Source organism: Pipistrellus hanaki (assembly GCF_964339955.1).
Source record: "Pipistrellus hanaki genome assembly, chromosome: 2".
Lineage (NCBI taxonomy): Eukaryota > Metazoa > Chordata > Mammalia > Chiroptera > Vespertilionidae > Pipistrellus > Pipistrellus hanaki.
Window position 1 is genome coordinate 10281702 of NC_140504.1, and position 22548 is coordinate 10304249.

At 39.9% G+C, this 22548-nt stretch overlaps 2 protein-coding genes across 7 annotated transcripts in view; both read left to right on the forward strand.

The window, feature by feature from the left end:
* CYYR1 (cysteine and tyrosine rich 1) overlaps nucleotides 1–18394 on the forward strand; it is a 374507-nt gene extending 356113 nt beyond the window's left edge. The window contains exon 5 of the transcript XR_014793868.1: nucleotides 18188–18394. The gene's annotated coding sequence lies outside the window, so the exon portion shown is untranslated. The remainder of the gene's footprint in view (nucleotides 1–18187) is intronic.
* Nucleotides 1–22548, forward strand: part of APP (amyloid beta precursor protein) — a 210202-nt gene that overhangs the window by 111394 nt on the left and 76260 nt on the right. For 2 of the 6 annotated variants that reach the window (XM_084871393.1, XM_084871394.1), the window contains exons 6-8: nucleotides 2969–3171; nucleotides 12941–13108; nucleotides 15477–15533. In XM_084871393.1, coding sequence (XP_084727519.1) covers nucleotides 2969–3171; nucleotides 12941–13108; nucleotides 15477–15533 — 428 coding nt within the window. The remainder of the gene's footprint in view (nucleotides 1–2968; nucleotides 3172–12940; nucleotides 13109–15476; nucleotides 15534–22548) is intronic. The other 4 variants (XM_084871395.1, XM_084871396.1, XM_084871397.1 and 1 more) reach the window with 2 other exon arrangements.

Sequence of the window (22548 nt, forward strand, 5' to 3'; positions counted from 1 at the left end):
AAAGATCAATGCCAATGTGTTCTCTTCATCCTCTTCTTACTCATTTTTTGTGGAAATCAGATTTAAACATATTAGGGAAAGAGAACAGGTATCCATGGTGTAGGTTAGGAAATGTTAAAATAACCCATTAAGATCTTCTGTATTTTTAAAAAATATATTTCTTTATTGATTTCAGAGAGGAAGGGAGAGGGAGAGAGAGAAACATCAATGATGGAGATAATCAGTGATGGGCTACCACCTGCATGCCCCCTACTGGGGATCGAGCCGCAACCCAGGCATGTGCCCTTGGCCAGAATCAAACCTGGAGCCCTTCAGTCTGCAGGCTGATGCTCTATCCACTGAGCCAAACAGGCTAGGGCAAGGTCTTCTGTATTGACACTTCATTTGTCAGTACACTAATAGTTCATTATTATGTTACACAGTTTAATAAGCTTCTCCTTGTTCTATTTTTTAGACACGTGCTTCACCACCTTTTTTGTATTTGTTTATTACCCCTTGCGTCATATTTAATCAGAATTAGAAAGGCATTTCACTGGGGGTTATGCACATTTTTATTGACCTTTCATTTATAAAAGTTCTTTAAATTCTGAGTTAGAAATGGAAATTCCTTCTTGTGCTATATCATCTCTGCACAGATATTTTCCTTTTCCACCCTCAGCAAAATTAGTTGTGGCTATTCTGTCAGACTTTAAGTTTTTAAAAGCCTGCCTCCGTCTTCCTTTCTGTCTTCCTATTGTAGATCAGGGAAACCTGTTCTGTGTCCCAATATATTTGAAATCTGATTTTCTGTATCTGCCCAACTCACACTAGCATTCCAGGGCTCCGGGTTGGGTCTGACACAAACTTTCCAGGTTACGCTCCCTTCTTCATCAATATGCTTCTCTTTGCAGGCAAGAATCGGCATTGAGGTCATAATTCTCCCCTCCTGTCTCTTTTTTCTGGGGAGATTTAAATGTCAAATGGCAGCCCTCAGTCCTGTTCCTGTGGTACTTCTTGTCCAATAAGACCCAGGGCAGAAGCTCTGCTGTGTCAAAATCCCCCACCACCTCTACGTCTGTTTCTTGTATTGGTTTTGTCATCTGAAGTTGGAAGAATCGTCTATTTCTTCTTTATCTGGCCAGATGGTGGTGTATCACAAATCTGTGAGCTGGACAAGATGCCTGATGAGCCAGTTAGTTAGGAGCCATCTGTATTGCCCGCAGGGTCAGAGCGGATTACTTCTGTCAAATTCTGAACAAATACAGGATGGAGTATTTCCTTTTTATATCCTTCTAGTTCTTGGTGTAAGACAGCTTGTAACCTTGAGTAAATATTATGTCTAATCAAACATCTGTAATATCTATACAGTCAACATCTCATCAAACACCTAACCTTGGATAAACAAACACTTGGCAGAATATGTGAATGAATATAATGTATCAGATCCTTTAGAAGGCTAGCTTGCAAGGTCAGACAGTTAAGTTTATCTTTTCTATTCAAACAAAAAACAAAGTTATTTTATAGTCTAAAAATAACAGAGTTGACCCCATGGACAACTTAGAGACTGTCTACGAATAACAGTAGTTGAAACAGCAGTTTTTCAAAGAAGGGACCACTATACTTCAGTGGTATATGATGGGCTTCCACCATTTAACACTTTCATTCCTATCTTCACTTATATTTCAAATGCTCTCAACAATTCCTGCGCTGGCAGGTACATGACTGCCGAAAGGATATCTTAGTAGGACTTCGTAATTTTGTTCCAGATGTGCCCTTCTTTTGCTTCCCAAACTGTTGATTTAAAACTCAGCATTGTATATTACTATATATACATATTTGATGCCATAAATATTATTTCTGCTCTAGTTCCCAAGTATACTGTGACTTACTGGCTCCCTTACTATTTATTATTCTCAGTATTGCATATTTCAGTGGCTCTCACAATATTGTTCCCTGACCACCAGCATCAGCATCATCTGGGAACTTGTTAGAAATGCAGGTTCTCAGGCTGAATTATAGACCCACTGAATCAGAAACTCTGGATAGGATGCCCAGTGGTCTATGTTTTAAGGTCTTCCAGGTAATTCTGATATTCAGTGAAATTTAAGAACCACTAAATACCCAATAGTCTCCAAAGCTATTACAAGTAATAACATTAAGAGCACAACTATAGACTTTTAGTAGGCATCGCTGACCCTGGGGTATCACAGATTTATTTAAGCCATTTCTTCTTCCCCCCTTTGTTTCCAGTTTAAACTTTTAATAGCAATATTTGAATCTATTTCTACCTACACTTCTTGAGTATTTATATGCAGGTGCTGTGTGGTATTTTAATATATATTATGAGAAGTCATCTGCATAACTCCATAAACTCCATTTGGTATCTCCTCCCTCCCATTTAATATACTTTAATTTTTTACAGAAGTTTAGGTTTACAGACAAGGTGAGCAGGAAGTAGAGACCTCCTCTCTACCCCCTTTCCCGTGGCCCCCTCCCCTCATTTCCTCCATTGTTAGCATTCGCATTGTGTGTCCCCTGTTACAGCATTTTACGGAGTAATGAACTGCCCTAAAAGTTCACTGAGTCTGCCTCTCCTTCTTTTCCTTCTTACCCTGAACCCTCTGGCCACCACTGCTTTTTATGGTCTCCATCATTTTGCCTTTTCCAGAATGTCAGATAGTTGGAATCATGATATCTTCTTTCTTCAACTGCATAAACTAAGAGTAGCTGTGGGCAAGGGTTAAAAAGTGACAGACCTACTCCTATTTGGTATACATTATAAGAAGTCATCTCCATAACTCAATAAACTCCTTTTGGTATCCCTTCCCTCCCATTTCATATTTGGACCTGCTTGCTTCACACCTCATGTGCATTTTTAATTCAGCGCTCATTCCCTTTCACATTTCCAGAATTCCTGTTGTTGATTTGCTTTTCCTTTCCTGAAACCTGTTTAAATAACTCTCGCTGTCCCTTCTCTTTCCTACTCCAGTGAAGACAAAGTCGTGGAAGTCACAGAGGAGGAGGAAGTGGCTGATGTCGAGGAAGAAGAAGCTGAGGATGATGAAGATGATGAGGATGGTGAGGAGGTAGAGGAAGATACTGAAGAACCCTATGAAGAGGCCACGGAGAGAACCACCAGCATTGCCACCACCACCACCACCACCACAGAGTCTGTGGAAGAGGTGGTCCGAGGTAATCCACTGTTTATGGGGATTTTCTTTCTTGGGGAAACTGAAAGCATCATAGGAAAACATCCTAGCAACACTGGACATTTCTATCCAGTCTGCTGCCACTGTCTTCCCAACCAAAAATAAAATTCAAACAACAGGTCTTAGGCTTGTTGAACTCTTTTTGGTTAACAAGCAGTCCACCAATGCATTTCCTAGAATGTGAAGTTCTTATGACACAGTCTATTCTGTACCTTGTATGTGCTGCTTGGCAAATCCCAGCTTGTTCTGCAAAACCCCATTTAACCAAGTGTTGACAACAGCTGTTAGTTAGGTGACCTCCTTGGTATTTTCCTGAGAGTAGGTGTACATGACACTCCATTATGTGTTACCTCTTTCACCGCCTAGGTTATGAGCTTGATGGCAAGGACTAGATTTTACTTTATTGCAGAGTGCCTGTCTTACAAAAAGTTTCAATAAATATTAGTTGAGTGAGTCATTGCAATTATATTTCACACATAAAAAAGAAAAGGGATAGTTGCCCTAACCGGTTTGGCTCAGTGTATAGAGTGTCAGCCTGTGGACTGAAGGGTCCCAGGTTCATTTCCCATCAAGGGCATGTCCCTTGGTTGCGGGCACATCCCCAGTAGTGGGTATGCAGGAGGCAGCTGATCAATATGTCTCTCTCATCGATGTTTCCAATTCTCTATCCCTCTTCCTTCCTCTCTGTAAAAAAAAATTACAAAATAAAAGAAATAAAAAGAAAAGGGATAATTTGGAGAATATAGCATTACCTTTTTTTTTTTTTTCAATTGTTCAAAATTTATTTTTATTGTTGACAGTATTACAAATGCCCCCATTTTCCCCACTTTGCTCCCCTTCCACCAGCCCCCACCCCACCCCAGGCTTTCCCTACACTATTGACCTTTTGCTGAGAAAATTAACTTGGTTGATTTGTGTTGTCTTTATTTTATTGGGACGTGACAGTACCTTCTTGGAGAGGTTGACTTTCTTTCTCTGTTTAATGAATACTCCTACTGGGATGTTGGGAATTGCATGAGCTCCAAGGCTTCCTCGTTGTCCCAATGAAATAAAAGCAAGCATTGAGCTTTCAGTAAACAACCAAATGTTATTGTAGCAACTAGTGAGTTCTTGGATTGCTTTTCTTAAACGGTATTTACATGTTTCACTGATAGTAAAAGATAGTCCTAGAATTAGATCTAGTGAGTATGCAGGGAGTTACTGAGTTTCTATATATATTGCAAATACTTTTTAATGTCTACCCACAAAATGTTACAACAGTGTAAGTCTTCCTCTCGCTTTTTATTATGGTAAAAATTATGTAGGCTCTCTTGTTATATTTTAAAGATGAAATGGGATATTTTCTCTGCCTCATGGAGATTCCTACATATCACTATAGTATCTTCTCTTCGTTGCATTTTTATAACTTTATTGAGGTACAATTTACATATGAAATTCACTAATTTTAAGTATGTAAGTATGTGATTCGGCAGCTTTGATACATTTACCAAATTGTACAACCATTATCATAATCCAATCTTGGAACATTTTCATCATCTTAGTAAGATCCCTCCTCACAACCATTCGTAGTTCATCCTTGTCCTCACCCCTGCCCTGAGCAACTACTATCTACTGTCTGTCTCTGCAGATTTGCCTTTTCTAGACATTTAATATAAGGAGGATTACATGGTCTTTTGGTGTCTGGCTTCTTTCACTTAACCTGGTGTTTTTGAGTTTCTACATTTCTTCAACTTGAAGCTTTTAAAACTGAGATTATTCTGAGTTGAATGCTCAGAGTTAGCTTAAAACATTGTAGGTATTGCATATTTTTTAGAAGAAGAAAGATTTAGTCCAAGATGGATTTTTTATTATTCTCTACCTAATGACAACTTTATATTCAATTTAGCACCTTAGTGCTTATATAAATAGATATACATGTGAGCAAATGCACACTTTGATCCACTGCATTCCAATATCCGTGAAATTCTTTTCCACGTATTTTTTCATACACCTAGTAGGACTATCTGGGTCAGGTATGGCCAAATGAACTTGTTAGCATCTATTTTCCTAGTTAGGGAAAGACATTTTTCAGGGCTTTTTTTTTTTTGAAACCTGAAAGGCATGTGACTACAAATTAACAACAGCTAGTAATCTGCAATAGTATTGAAGTTCTTGTGTCTCTGTCTAGACAGCTATTTATATAATAATTAATGCCCATTTATTTAGCATTAGCTTTTGGAGCCCCTGTTTGGTATAAGCCATTTTCTAGGCTTGGTGGGGCTGGGATTCTTGTGTTTTCAGAATCACCATGCCCCTTGCCCTTTAGGGTGATGGTTCCGTCTCTGAATCCTTATAACTCTGCTGAGTGGTAGAAATTTTACTTCCCCATTTAGAGCCGGGGCAACTGAGGCCTAGAGACTTTTCTTTTAAATTACTGATAGCACAAAGCTAATACAGTCATGTCAATATTTTACTGTTTTGCTTGCAAACACACCCAGTTTCAGGTTACCCTGTGCTCCCTTATAAGTGTGTATTCCTTTGCTATAGGCATATATTCGTGTTACTGCCATTTCACACTGAGCATAATGATCTGGAATCAGCAAACTATGGCCATGTTTTCTAATTCAGTGATCGCCAACAGGCGGTCCATGGACCACTTGTGGTCTGTGAGGTCTGAAAGGTTGGTGACCACTGTCATCTAATTAGAAGCGTGTACTAGGCAACCCATTTGTTTACACATTATTTGTGGTTGCTTTGATGTTACAGAAGCAGAGTGGAGTGAACACCATATAACCCGCAACACTAAACATATTTGCTCTCTGGGCCTTTATAAAAAACCTCTGATACTGATCATTAGGAAAATACTACCAAGTTCTTTCTATTTCAGATACTGCATGCCTAGTTCATTCCATGAAGGTAGTTTAGTTATGGTTAGAGGCAGACTGGGTAAGTAGAGTGTTTGAGAGAGGATTGTTTTATTTTCATTTTGTTTTCTTTTTTTATGTTGTTAGTCTTAAAATTTGAAATTCAGGTTTAGAACTTAACAATTTAATACAATAGTATACTGAATATTTTCTAACCAGTATTCTCACCTGCTTTATATGATTTCTGGGCACAACTTTAAAGAATTGATACTTTCTGCCTAATTTTCCATAATATGCCAGTTATACATTCCTTAAAACCTCAGATATCTTCCTAAAATTGTTCTTATCTCAATGTTGAATTTTTAAAAATAAGCTCTACTGTTGAAAACTTCAGGCATTAATATTGCAGCCACTGTTATACAGAAAAGAAAAAACGTTTATAGTCTTAACTGTTTAAAATTATTAACACTTATTGTAGTAATGTCCTATGAATTTTTAACATACTCATATAAATTTTTCATCAAAATGCTCAACCGTTTCCTACTGAAGCATGTCCAAAATCTGAGAGAGGATTTTTGACCATTGTATGGGCATGGCCAGTTAAGTAATCTTGGCAAGTGTGTTTCATGTGTGTGATGTAGATGCATGTTGGTTATAAGAATTACTTTAGATGATTCATTTTAGGTACTGACCATATATATGCCTGGCCCATGGTATTTCAGTTTGTTTTACAAGAATAGGCTTCTCAGAGTCAAATCCTGGCTCTACAATGTACTATGTAAATTTGTGTCAATTGTACAACAGTTGGGCCTCATTGGTTCCCTTTGTAAAATAGTGTTTCTAATAATACCTACCTTATTTTAATAATTTTGTGAGGATTAAGTGAAGTTATCCATGGGAAATATTAAGTACAGTTACTGGTAGACTTATAACCATGACAACAAGGTGCTACGGTTGTCATGGTTATAAGTATTATGTATTCTGATCCTCCAGAGAAGTAATGTTTACTATGAATTAGAAATGCCAACAATAAGCCAACAAATTGTCATTTTAATTATAAAAGACTTAAATGTGGCATCCATTTTTTTTTTTTTAATAAGAGAAGTGGTATAAAAGAGGTACAGTCTAAGCCCAGTGATCTTTCCTGGATTGTCAGCTTGCTTCATTATTTTTTCCAATGAAAATAAAAGCTTTGATGCTTCTAGTGTAATGGCATATTGCAAGAACAATATTAAGTTCAGATTTCTGAAAAGTCTGAGTTTTCATAGACTTAAATATGAGTAAGAAAATTACTATTGGTATTGGACTTAGGGCAAAAGTATTAAAGCTGCTTTAATGTTCCTTAAGACAGAACTTCAAGGCAAAATTAAGTTTCTGATACATATATCTAGTTGACTCTTATAACTCCACCAAAGTATGTTATATCACTCACTTACTAGATATGGTGAGCTTCTTTTAATAAACTAAAACCTATGCAACTTTAACTAATCCTGTCCCTCTGGTCTTTAGAAAGTAATTGAATCTCATATATCAATTTTTGACATTTCAACTGCACAAAGAAGGTGTTATTGATCATGATGCTTCTCAAACATTAATATTCATGCAAGTCACTTGCTAAATGCAGATCCTGAGCCAGTACATCTGGTGTGGGTCTTGAGTCCCAGGTGATCCTGACCCTACTGGTACTTGGGCAGCTGTTCAGGAGTAGTCTCTAGTAGCATTTCATGTCCCACATACTGTGCAGAGTTAGGAGGTAAGGGCAGGGAGTAAGAAACTAAAAGGGAAAACCTTATCAATGGTGTTTTTCTTAATATATTGTCAAATGTCACCACGTATGGAAGAACCCTAATATGTCTATCCACTAAGCAATTTTGTAATAATTCAACTGTCCAGACTGAGCAAGTTAGAAAAGTCTTAGAATTTCCCTCCCTATATAATTGTTCCTAGTTTCATTTGTGCCCCATTGCTTCTCATTGGTGTGGTACAGATGACTCCTACTATCCTGTAAAAGCTGGTATTAAAGTACTGAGGAATTTTGTGAGCCACAACCATGGGTAGCATGACATTCCAATGGAGGGAGTATTGACACCATGGACATTGGCAAACAGTATAAACAAAACAGTTTTGTTTTGTTTTGGTTTTTTTTTTTTTTTTTTTTTTGGAGACAACCATATCTTCCCTCCGACTCAATAAGAAAAATCCCTTTCTCCTGTCTCATTCAGAGTTTAGAGCTTCTTGTCATACTGTGTTGGGCTTCAGACTAGCCACACAGCTTAGAGAAAAACAAATTTATTCCACAACAAAGAGGAAACAGAGGCATTGGGAAGTTATAGTGGCACTCTATTGTCAGTGCTTTCCAACACCATGGACACAAGAGTGCTGATTAATAGTCTAAACGTGTACTGTACAAGTACCTCTCCTCAGGTGGCGTTTTATAAATAACCTTCCATCATGGAGGGACCTGCGAATCAGGTCAGGTATATTTAGAGTGATAGATGTATTGGATAGCCCGAGAGAATCAACACAATTCAGTTAAAGGCAAGTCTACTGCACATATCTTCCAGAGACTTTCGTGACAAATTAGCACCCGTCATAATGAGTCAGTGATTTCATTACTAGCACAGCTGTTCCCTTCATTTGTTTATTTATTTCAGCCCATATTTCAAGCTTACATGAGATTTGTCATGAGACTTTAGTGGGAGCCTGCTTGCCTAATTTTACATGGCTCTTTTCAGTAAAATATGATTAGCAGGTAATAAATATCTGACAACTTGTTGCCCTGATCAGAGGAATTTTCTGTTGTCTGATTTTTATGAGTACTTGCTCATATTTGTAAGCACATTATAAATTCTCTTTCCTATTAAAAGTATCTACTGTTGTGGAAAAAAAATTCTAATTCTTAAAAAAATAACCAGTTTTCTAGTGGGCTGGTTTTTCAAAAATTTTTATCCATAAGAATCAAACACTATCTACTCATTCTTTAACAGAATATAAGATCGGTTCTAATAACTTAGGCTCATGCAGTTTCATCCTAAAGCACTACTAGCAATAACTTAATTAGGCTAAAATCTAAAGTTAGTATAAATGGTATTGGGGTCATTTATTTTCATTTTTAATGGATTGTATGATTAGGTAGATATAAAAACACTGATTTAAAATATTAAATATAAGCATATTTAGTATATTTCAGTTTCCCTGTCATTATTTTCATTTTATTTTATTGTTAACATTAAACAGCTACTTATTATGAGATCAAACTATATTTGTCTTCTTTCCTTTACCCTTTCTATGTTAAAATTGCAAATTGTGTAATTTTTAACTTAAGGAATGTAGATATATTTATATGAACTTTAATTGTGCATATATTCTTGCAGCATTTGGAGAAACTATGCTTCATAACTTTTTTGTATGCTTCATAATTTTTTAACAATATTAGAATATTCAATTCCTAGCTTTTTGATTAGTAAGTTGGATTATTCAAGTGGTTGCTATTTATAAATTTAAACTTCATACATTTTATGTAATACAGGCTTTTCTTTTACATACATTCTTATAGTCTGAGAATAATTAAAATTTAATTATTAAAAATGAAATAATAAAAAGCTTTCTATTTTTCTAAAATTATCCTTCAGTTAGTGCTTATTTAAAGCTAATTATTTGCAAATCTGTTAACTTTGCTTTTGAAAATGGCAATATAATTATCATATATTGAAAATAGGGATTTTTCTCCTGTTCTAGCTTGACACTTTCACAGTTATCTTCATGCTGAATTTTTTAAAAAGTGTAAAATTAGCATTCTAATTTGGTTGTCCACAAAAAAATTGCTCCAATTTGAAATCCATTCGGAGTTAATATTGTGTGATTAAGCATTATATTTTGGACAGTGAATTACATAACCATTTTATATAATGTAGGGAGCTCTCACTCGGCTTCTACCTTCTGTTTGTATAATACTGGTTTTTACCAAAGGCAGTTTAGTGTTGAAACCCGCACAGATCTCAGCAAGGACCAACCTTACAAAGATCAAAAAGGCATAGAAACATTGTCCCCAAGGTCATGAAACTATTTGAGGTCAGGAGTTCAGCCGCCACAATAATGTCTCAAGAGCCAACAAAGCATTCTCCAAATGGAGGTTTTGTGACTCTTCCATTGCTTTTTTTGTTTGATGGATTCAGACTCTGGAGATTTCAGCAAGAATAGGGGACCCATCTTGTAGTTCTTCCTGTTTACTTAGTTGGCATACAAATGGATTTTGAGTTCTGGATGTTTTTTGTTAGTGATTGAGGCTCTACAAATCAGTTCTAACAAAGGGTTTCATAGCCATTTAGAAAAGGACAGAAGAAAAATAAAATTAATATACTGTAAAAATGGATGTGTCATTATGTTTCATGCTTGGTATAGGAAAACAGAAGTATATTATAAAGTCGTTTGAATTTTGGACTGAGGGGTTTTGCCTCTATCAGAAGTAAGAGATTGTTACTAGTTTATACCGGGCAATTATCTATCACAGATTATCTCCTTTGATCGTCATTCTTTCATCTCATTACTTGTACCAACCTGAAATTCTGCCACTTTTATTTAGTGCATAGGAGATATCGCAAAGGCATGCTCTCTGCCCTGCAGCGCTGTGATGCATAATGGAGCCTATGGCAGACAGGCGTCAGAAGGCATGTGTTTGGTGCTCAGAGAGATATATAATGTGAGGATCAGCTTGCATTGTGGAGGCATGGTGACTTGTTGTCTGTGCCCCTGTGACTTCGGGTCATACCTTCTGTGCCTTCCTTGGGAGTGGCCTCTTGTAACTCAAGTTCCAAAGCCAACCAAGTGGAGTCTCAGAACACACCATTGCCTTGCAGTCTTGTTGGAATCAGTACTGCCTGAGGAAGAGATTAATGAGAAGTGTTATCGCCTCTTAGAAAAAGAAACATTTACATGAATGTGTACAAATTGGTGAGGGAAATAGAGAAGGAGGGAAACCAACTTACGGTTATTTATTACAACTAAAGATAAAGTCCAGGAGTGGAGACAGCTGGTGGCTGTGGTTGGCAGATACTACCCTACACCTGGGGCTTGGTTTTTCACTCTGCAGCCCAGAAGCTGCTTTGTCAGTAACTCAGAGAGGAGCAAACACACACCCCACCCCCCCTGCAAAAACTAACTTACCCTCTGTAAGTCAGCATGCCAGTCCTTTAATTTGGGGAAGATAAATTGAATTGCCTAGTGAGTGGGATACCTACCTCAACAGGTTGGCAGATTTTTGTCTTACAAGAGAATTCTATGCATAAAACCAACTAAATCGTGTTGCTTGGAGATCATGGACTTTCAAAGCAACAGGACTGAATGAGACGATTTTAATGATGAGTGACATTGAACTTGATGCCCCTGGAGCCCGGTGGTTCCATCGGAAAGCCATCTAAAGAGAGCAGGAGTCATCTTACATAGCTGTGCATCGGACATTTCTCCTGCAGAGAGTTTGACACTCATCTTCTGGGGTTCAGTGCTGACTGCCCCTCCCAACTCTGTTGACACCATCGTGATGGCAGCAGCTTGTGGTTTTGCCATCAGCTCTTTGCATTGGTTGGAAAGATCAATGCGTGGTGTGTATGGGGAAGTAAAACAGTAGTTCTCTTTGACATCCCTGTGGATCTTGGAGTAATTGATTATGGCCAGACTTGAATACTCCTCATTTGGAAGCTCTGGGTTTTATATGGCTTTTACCTTTTAGAAGAAGGTTGCTTTCCCATGTTCTGTGAGTATAGCTAAGAACAAGCAAGACACGTGTGTGTGCTAAGGTACCTGCAGGTTGTCTGTAATCCTACCTGCAGCCTGGCATATCCATGGGACATGCATGGAAAATACATGGGAGGTGGGTTTCTTACTCTAATCAAAGTAAAATGAAATCGGGCTGTTTACTACACTTTGAGTCAATCAGGGATTAAGAATCTTTGATCTTTGGCCGAAACTGGTTTGGCTCAGTGGATAGAGCATCTGTCTGTGGACTGAAAGGTCCCAGGTTCGATTCCGGTTGAGGGCATGTACATTGGTTGTGGGCACATCCCTGGTGGGGGTGTGCAGGAGGCAGCTGGTCAATGTTTCTCTCTCATCGACATTTCTAGCTCTCTATCCCTCTTCTTTCCTCTCTATGGAAAATCAATAAAATATATATATAAAAAAATCAATAAAATATATATTAAAAAAAAGAAAAGAAACTGATCTTTGGGAGGGTGTCAAAGCATGACGACAGGTAAGATGTGTTTGAATGTAAAACAACGCATGGTATGTGTTAACAAATTATAGTTGCTTGATAATGTTTTATTGTTTGGAACCTTATTGTTCAAGGGGCAGGTAAATACACAAATAATCGTGTGGTTTTTTTTAATTAGAGAAACGCAAATAACATTGGCAGATATTACATATACTTTCAAATGCCATCGGCCATTGGACAGCTGAAAACTGGATCACCTTCCAAAAACGTGTAATCATTCTGTGCTTCAAGTCAAGGCTGTCGTTTATTAAAGAAAGTCAGATATTCATGAGAGATTAAGGTTTTTGCATCCTCCCCAGACACAGTCCTTTCACCTGCAGAGTCAGTTTAAAGTTATTCTAAAGGCCAAGTTTATTTTTCAAAGTGAAGAAAGGTTTTGATGTGCAGATACCTTTCATATCCACCTAAAGCAGCTGGAACCCTCTGATTACCCCTGAGGGCCGCACAGTCAACCAGCTCCGGATGCACTGCTTTGTTCTCTGGGTAATCCTGCCAGGTCACCCCATTCCTCAGTGGTTGTTCGGCAGACCCTGCCCAGTAAGCCCAGTGAGAGGACTGACGTGTTAGGAAAGTAAACATGCGTGTGACCAGTGATCCAGTGCCTTCTCATGCTAAATGTGGTTCCCCACGTCTCCTCTGACTAGAGGTGTGCTCTGAACAAGCCGAGACCGGGCCGTGCCGAGCCATGATCTCCCGCTGGTACTTTGATGTGACCGAGGGGAAGTGCGCCCCCTTCTTTTACGGCGGCTGCGGCGGCAACCGAAACAACTTTGACACAGAGGAGTACTGCCTGGCCGTGTGTGGCAGCGTCAGTAAGTGGACCTTCCTCCAGCCTGGCCCACCTCTCGTCTCTCTCGCCACTGACTCTGCTCCCTCGTAACAGATGGGTTTTCCTGGTTCTTGGGGACGGGTCTGGTGCCACCACTAACCACATCTCTGTCCACCTCTCCAATGGCTGGGCATCTCCACCAGGATGTCCGACCATGAGCACACATCTCCGTGTCTCTCTCTCTCTCTCTAACACAGCATGGCCATGGTGTGTTCTCTGACTAGCTGTGGTGCACACGTCTTGCAATCTCTAGGGACTTTCGAGGGCTTCTCTCTAAGCCAAGCTGGGGTTGCTGTTTTGCCTTCTCAGCTCTTCTGCAAACGTATACATATGTGTTTGTCCGTGTACGTGTGTGTTTGGGTCTGTATGTGTGCAAATAAGGTTTATCACTGCAAGCCCGGCTGACGATGCTTCGGTTGCATGGGTGAGGCCTATTTGCTGTGACTGAGTATTTTGGAGATATTTTATTACGTGGGAATTCTATTGTGGTGGGGAGGGAATGGGGAATGGGGCTGAATGGAGCACATGCCATTCAAATGTCAGAAGGGGGCACTGTCCCTGTGGCCCCTGACTTCATGTGGGGCCACCTGTGGACATTTGCAATGCCGGATTTATATGTCTTCTCTTGGAAATCGATGACAACTCTTGACTTAAATTAGAAACTTTCAAGGACATAAGGCTCAGGGAATATAATTTCCAAAGCCTTTCCTCTTGAACTTGAGGCTGTTCCTCACTCTTGGGGGGGTGGTAAATAAATGAAGTCGAGGTGACTTCCTTGCAAGTTGAAACTTCTTCCACAGACGTAGGTCCCGGGAAGTCATCCGGCGGGCATACGGACTTCTGTTCTCAACAGCCGCCCACGTTAAGTCCGCAGCTTTATTTAATTTACTTTTTGTGTGTGAGTGGGAAGTTATAACTACTCAAGAAATAGTTATGCAACCTGATCTATTGGAGATTAAATTCAATAATTGTGACTTGTTTTGTTTGAAAGGCTCTTGCCTGTTCTCCCCTCTTTGTGAGGGTAACAGTCATTCACTGTTTCCTGCCTGGGGGTGATAGGGTTTATATAACTGTTATTGGTGTGACCAGAGGCTTAAGCTAACCAAAACCAGGGCCTGCACCTTTTTTTACCTTCTCTGGTGAAGCCCAGTATCCCAGTGGAATCTGATGGGAAAGTTCCCGTTGGTCTCCTGTGGAAGAGCTGTCCCAGGTGAGAACAGGTGTAGGAATTGGCAGCCCCACGGGCATCTTTCCTGGCTCGGATTGGATGGTTGAAGCTTCAAAGGCAAAAAACTCCTTTCTTCAGTTCCAGACAAAGGAGTTAATTAGGTCAGGTAACCGGGAACACGTGGGGCATTCTGTCACCTGGACCCTCTGAACAAAGGGCCCTTGTGAAAGAGATTCTGACTGGTTTCACTGCTGAGGGAGATTTCCTGGCATATTTCCAATTTTTTCCTTCTTTTTCCAAGGTGGATTTTTTTTTTTTTTTTGGGGGGGGGTCTTATATGCACATAACATATAAGAAAGAGGGTTTTAAAAAATTATTAGCAGTGATGGAATTGCCTCAAGAGTTAGAAACACAAATCCTACCCCCGTCCCCCCAAAACACACACACACACACACACACACACACACACACACACACATACACACACATCTACTGCAGCCCCTTCACATAACCTCTCCAGTTAATCAGTTTGGTTTGATACAGGGTGCAGCCAGCAGGCACCAGAGTTCAGATGGAGCCTCTGGAGGCACCCTGGATGGCACTCATTTTGCTAAGATTTACAGAAAGTTCATGCCCCCAAGGAAGATGTAATGGATAAGCCAGGCAGTGCTCAGTTTCAGGGGAAGTGGGTTACAGAATAATTTATCAAGAAAGTAAACGAGAGAGGCTGAGGGTCTGTTAGAAAGGTGGGCGGATAAGTGAAGAGTGAAGCCTCAACAAATAGCCAGAGCCAAGAGCCGAGAGCTGAGAGCTGGGGGCTGCTCTGTGAACGGATGAAGCCATAGAGATGCCGTGGAGAATGCGTGGAAGAGAACTGCTGACGCTGAGCCCTCAGGAACAAGGGGAGCCAGGGACCACCTTTCAACAGGGGACTTGATGTGCTATCAGAGACAAAGTACCCCGGATTCCAAGACGTTATGTGCAAATATGTCTTCTGTTTATCTGCTGACTTTGGGCCCAAGCTGGGGCCAAAACTCAGGATATTGGTTGAGTTTTTGTTTTTAATACCATGACTTTGTTTCTGATTTTTCCTTTGGTTATTGGAATCATGCGAGTGAGTTTCAGCCATCATTCCCATGTTTCTATTTTTGTTTTTAGTTATGCTCTTTTATTTTCTCCATAGTGTCCCAAAGTTTACTCAAGACTACCCAGGAGCCTCTTCCCCAAGATGCTGTTAAACGTACGTTGTAATTCACTTGAGGGGAAGGAGGGGAGGTGCATGGCTGGTTTTAAGTCCAGTATCGTCACCTTCTTTGCATGGTTCTGTGTTTCTTGAACACCTTCCTGTCTTTGAATAAGATGTCTATTTCCATTGCCTTGCTTGAAATGATGTCTGATTTTGCCAGATAACTTCAGCTATCCAGCTAAGGGCATTGACTAAGCTGCTCCTTTTTAGTGAGTGTAGTTCTGTAAAATACTGTATCTAACACACTGCTGTTGTGTTTTATTTGGCATCTCTGTTTTGTTTCTTAAAGCTCACAGGTGCCATGGTTTAACCAGCGGCTATGTTTATAAGTGACTTGTTTCCCAGGAAACAATATGCAAATGTGCACGCATTGTACTAACTACAGGTCCTAGTGCGTATACCTCATCCTACTCTCCCTTTGGTAACCAACAGGAAAAAAATTTTTTTATTTATATTATAAATTTTATATTTATTGTATATATATAAATACATATGAAATTTATTTATATTATCCTGAAAAAAATATAGTCTCAAAATTGATTAAAACAATTATCCTTTTTTAAAAAGAAAAAATTATAGTTGAAGAATTATGTAGTTTACAAAAGATGTTAGCAGACAAGTGTTTCACTGGCCTTCATAAGATTCACATGCATTCAAATTATGTATAACTTTGGAGAGTGTGGTTTTTACTACCCCAATAAACATATTTCCTGTTGTGAAAAAGCATTCTTTCTAAGAGCATTGCAAGTATTAGAAGTGAGTAGACATAGAAAGAGGAGGGGGAAATATAGATATCACATGTAAGGTAGATAATACATTGATCTGCCATGGCATTTTCATGGACCATTTATTCTTCTCAGGAACACTGTGGGCATTTTCTTTACTTCCTTTGTGCACATGAGGACATGAAGAGTTTAGTGACTTTTCCCCAGCCATCAAAATGGCAGGACCAGGTCAACACTTAAACGATATTATGGCTGTGCTCCATACTCCAAATGGCCATCTATTTGGTTCTGACATTGTTTTCTATATTAGAAAAACACTATTTGAAGTTTAGAAGCACATTTGAAGAATACAGTAGATAGTATAGAAAGTGGATGGAAAATACTAAAAACACTTTTTCATAAATGCCATGAATATAACATGCGTCAATGAATTAAATGTCTTTCAACTCTTATACAAAACAATTACTTTTACTTTAAGTTTTATTTGATATTATTTTAGCATACAAAATAATTTTGTTATTTTCCCATTTTCATTAGGTAATGGAAATGAACATTATTACTTGATAAATGTATTTTCTTGAAGTATTTGTGTCCTCAACTCTTCCAAACAGACATTGAAACCCTTTTTTTTGTAATTTTCTCCATCCCAGTAGTTTGGGATCCTGACTCTTTTCCATTCTATTGTAGAAGGCTGAAGTGTGATTTTTGCCGTTATATTTTCTAAGTCTACCTACAGAGGCCATTCGGCCACAGCAAGGGGAGGGTTTTGCAGTGTTAGTATAAACAGACTGGGGAAAGCATATAATTTCTAGTTGTTTATAGCCTGCACAGCTATACTATCTTATTTATAGCAAAGCTGCACATTTGAATTAAAAAAAATCATGGTCATCTGGAGGTCAAACGCATGCAGCAGACTGGAGTTGGAGACAATGAGCCAGAACTAGAAAGGTGGACAAGCCCCTTTGATATGGCAACTCGGGCTTGCACCTGGCTCCTTCTCCAACCAAGAGCCCCGTCACCAACCACATTGGAGGGCATCTCCTCACGATCTCTTCACGAAGGTGGTTGGTTTTACGGTTTTCTCAGTCTGAGTTACTTCTAGTCAAATCATAAATGTGAAATGAGATAGAAAAGGCTCTCCAGTTAAACTGATATAAGATTGCACACATCAGAGAAAATGTGTGATAGTCTGCATTATAAATACAATAATTTTCCTGTCAAGACTTCTTATAATTAGGTATTTCTATATTTTAAAATCTTTGTCATAGAAAACAATTTTGAACATTGCAATGTAAAGGGACACTGAGTTTGGGGCTTTATAACAAGAAAGAATCTAAATTACTGACGGAAAGGAAACAGATATGAGAGCTTTCATTTTGTCTCTATACTGTATATTATAGGATTTGAATCCTTTTAAAAAGCCATTCCCCATTTGGTGACTTTTGTGTCTGCCCATTTGGGGTTAGGACAGTGCATAAGTTTCACCTTCAGTCTGCCCAGTGCAGTGTTTGTGAACAACAACATTACTACATAAATATTCATAGATTAGCTTGTCTCAAATGAGAGCATGATCTTTTTCTTGTAGTACTTTTCTGACCAGGTTGTGTCTGTAATGGCAAGCAAACTGACTCCTTAATGGCATTTCATCTCACAAAGAGCATGAGGCCAACTTTTAGTCAGCTGACACTACACCAGGGGTTCTGACTAACGAGAATGACCGATGACCCATTTTGCTCCTTCCCTTGCGGTGAGTTGTGGTAGAAACAAGACCTAAAGCAAGGTCTCAGCCTCGACCCTGTGACACTTCAGGTCAGATGATTCCATGTAGTGGGTGCATGGAGGATGTTGAGCATCCTGTTATCTCTCTACTAGATGCCAGTAGCACCGTCCTCGCTGCAATAACTAAAAATACCTCTAGAATAGGGGTGTCGAACTCAATCAGAGAAGGGGCCAAAATCTAAAATCCAGCCTAAATTGCGGGCCGAATGGTTTACTGAACAGTCATAAACTGACAATGTCATAAACTGACAGCGGAGTGCAGTGATGACAGCGCGGTGCGGGCCACATTGCAAGGCCTGGAGGGCTGGATTTGGCCCGCGGGCCTTGTGTTTGACACATGTGCTCTAGACTTTGCCAAATGTGCCGGGGGAGGGGGGGGGATTAAAATCACCCCCAAGTGAGACCCTCTGATGTAGACTAGTGGTGTGCCCACACCTGATTCAGAGATATGACAAGGCTGATGTAAATATGTGCCTTTTCCGTGCATTTGGCGGCACGTTGAAGTGTTAGACTGTCAGGAGCCTCTAGTTCTCAACAGATGTTTATGAAATTGAATTTGTGAGACCACTATCGTAGCTCTCAGTATTTGCAAGTTAAGGTAGGAGTTGCATGTCTTCCTCATTTCACAGTCCCTGCATGTGCTATAGAATGACCACCTGTAGAGATGCCTTGTGGCCTAGTTATATGTGTGTTTATGACCATAGGGTCTCTGTACAGGTGCAGATCTGGTCTCATGTGGGATTGGGGAAGGGGAAACAGTTGATATCTACTCCCATCCATGTGGCCCAGATAGAATAGACTAATCCTCTTCCAGAGAACATGTCAAATCAGGCCACACCACCATCCCAGGTTCTAAGGTTGTTGCCTCAGAAGCTCGCAACTTGCAAACTGTAGTTAACTCCGTGTGTGGCCTTTGAATGGAATGGGTCACCCTAGCAGAGTTGTCCTGTCATAACGCCAGGCCATTTAGTCTTTGGCCTGACTTGAACCATTGTTCTTCACCACAACATACTTGTTCTTCCGATTGCAAAATGGCAACTGTTAATTTCCATTTGCCACATTCCCTAATTCTAACAGAACTGTGATATTTTTATAAAACTGCCAAGCATTATTAAAAACTATTACTAGCATTAAAAGACGTGGTGGTGCATTAAATTATATGCCAATACAACCTCTTAGATTAATGAGCATGAGAAGCTACATCTTTGGTATCCGGAAATGATCAGGATCAAAAGAATGGCCCTTTCTTCCGAGCTATCACGTTAAGAAACTGAAAATAATTGGTTTGCTCTACAAACCAGCATTTAAAAAGAAAAACGAAAAACTCATTTACTCAGGACAGTAAAAAAAAAAAAAATGTTCATCATATATGTGCTCTATTCTTTAGCTATTTGCGAAGGAGAGTAAGTAGTTTAAGAAAGGATTGGCAAATTTTTTTCTCTAAAAGGCCAGAGAGTCAATATTTTAGGCTTTTGTAGGCCATATGGTCTCTGTTACACATGCTCAACACAGTAGAGCATATGTAAAAAGCAGCCACAGACAAAGGCTAAGTGAATAGATCCAGCTGTGTCCAATAAAACATTGCATAGAAAGAGACCAGCAGGCCAAACTCTGGTTTTAATAAAGTTGCTACTTTTGAGCCCAGATGTGCTGGTGATGAGTTGGGTGTTTTTAAGGGACACCGGCAAAATAAACCAAATACCCTGTTTTAATAACATGACAGATTCATTGGTGCCATGAGACTCAAGTAGGTGATGGAATTACATAGCAACATAAAGTAAAATATACACGGGTAGGAAAAGCTTGCTGTGGAAGGCTGGAGTAAAATGAACCTGGCTTCATCCTTTAAGACCTCCACAGAGGCTAACAGTTCCGCCTGGCTTTTCCTACTGCAGTTTCTAGGAAAGTGGACAATATTGAGGATTTTGACTTTTTGAACTCATCTGTTGAGTGTTGAGCAACTGTGACGGGTCACCCCTTTATGATCTACCATAATGAAGCTGGAAATTGCTTCCAACAAACGGATGAAAAAGGCAATAGCCGAGGGTTAAGGAAGTCTAGATGCCAGCTCTTAGCACTAAGGCTTCATATATATATTTTAGATTCAGACTTGAAGGTTCTTTTCCATTTTGGTGCACTGTGTTAGGTAGGGTGTAGATATTAATAAAACTAACACCTGCGTTCATCCTTCCTCTCTCCTTTCACATCGTTGACAAAATTCCCACGTCAGTCCGGGTCCATTAGGCATAAAGAAGAAATGCAGCTTGGCTAGAGTAGAGTATACACGGCATAGATTACATTTTTATTATCTTATGTCCACATGATGCATTGATGGCATGCCAGCCATGATCACACAGACTATAAAATAATGATACAAAGGCACATCAGGGAAAATGTCTTTGTTCTTTTTTCTTCTTTCTTCTTTTTTCTTTCTTTTTTTTTTTTTTTTTTTTTTTTTGAGAGTGTCCACCATTTAAGGATCACAAACTATTTTCATGTAATAAATGCTTCCTCCAACTCGGCCTGGGAGGCAGCGATAGATATTTGAGTTCCGCGTGTGTTGGGGATTTTAGCTGTTTGGGAATTAGAGAAATGGAGCCCTTTTACAGAAAAAGATAGTTGAGGTGGCAGTCTGCAAAGCTCTGCATGCTTTCAGATTACATTTTCACCTAAAATCGTTCTCTACCGGTTTACATTTCGCCTCTATATAAATTACCCCCATGGCCCCCTCTCATATAAATCACAGCCATTTCAAGTGACAGGGTTGCTAGCTCTGAATAAAATAGCATTTTCTGTGATAAGGCAATGACTTATGTGGGTCTTAATTCACTTTCATTTTCTATTGTCAGTGCTATCGGGGTAATACATTGCCTCTCCGCCAGCAAAAGGAAACTAATCAAATTTTCCTGCTAGCGTCCGATGTTAGTGTATTGACTGGATGCCATGTATGGGCCTTTGCTTAAGAGAAACATTCGCCATGTGGCCTGGGGTGGGTGGTCTCAGTTGTTACAGCTTACAGCTGGGCTTATTCCTCTTTTTGCATCCTGAGCCCATTCTGACTATGCATTTATGTGTCACCCTAGAGATTGAGGAAACACACAAATATCAGAATGATTGGGGCAACTTTTCATGATGTTGCTAGTTTTGGACTCCACATTCTTGCTGCCTTGAGTCTGAATATGAAATGAAGTACAAGGCAGTAGTTACAAAATCAGAACTAAAATGAGTACATGAGTGGTTGAGCATCGACCTATGATCCAGAAGGTCTCCGTTCAATTCCCTGTCAGGGCACAATCCAGGGTTTTGGGCTTGATCCCCCAGTAGGAGGCGTGCAGGAGGCGGCCGATTGATAATTCTCTCTCATCGTTGATGTTTCTCTTTCTTATCTTTTCCTCTCTGAAGTCAATACAAATATATTTCTTAAAAAAAGAAAAACAAATTAATTAAATAAGTATATGGTCCATGGAAACGGAAACTCGATGTGGGTGCCTGACACAGAGGCCCAGGCAACAGACCAGGAGGGTGATCCCTACTGCGTTCTGTCCACACCCATTTCCACCTTGTTTTGGAGTAACCTCCCTTATAATTAAAGTTTTCTCAGGGGAGACTCAGGAACGGAAACGTTTCCTTGGCACTTATGTCCCCAGTGATGACAGTGTATCTTGTGACAGGAACATTGGGGTCAGCGCCAGGTTTGATTAATGAACCGAAAGCAAACCTGCTCCTCCTCACCCACCCCTCTTCACCCCCCCGCAAAAAAAAAAAAAAAAAAAAAAAATAGCTCTGCAGGTACTCAGGGGAGATTGCAGTAGGAGGTGAAATGCTGTGCCTAGCCGTGGTGCATTGTTTGTAAAACTGAAATGAACCCTCACACCCAGGTGAAACCAATATCGCCCCAAGCATCTGGTTACCTGTGGTTTAGGTAACATGTTGTGTGGTGAGAGATGTGAATCCGATCTGTGGAGGAGGGGAGGGACCTGCAATGAGACCCTCCCCACCTCACCTCCCTGCCACTTTTCCAAGCCACCCTCCTTTTTGTCCTTTACTCCTGCTGCTTGGGCCCTTAGCAGAAGGGTCCTTTAAATATGTTTGTTTGGTTTTTGTTTTGTTTTTGAGAGAGAGAGGAAGAGAGAGGGAGGGATGGAAACATCAATGAGACATCAATTGGCTGCCTCCTGCACGCCCCCTACTGGGAATCAGGCCCACAATCAGGCATGCGTCCTGACCAGGAATCAAACTGGGGACCTCTTGGTTCATGGGTCGAAGCTCAACCACTGAGCCACACCGACTGGGCCAGAGTGATCCTTTAAAGCACATTTACATCACATTTTCCCTCCTTGAAACAACCCATGCTGGCTCTTGTCCCCCATTTCTATTCTGCCTCTCTCAATACTCGCTCTCTCTCTCTCTCTAGCTCGTGCCACGCTGATCCTGCTGGTCCTGGGATTTTCCAGGCGCTCGCACCTCTTAGGGCCTTTGTGCTAGTTTCTTTACCTGCCTGCCCT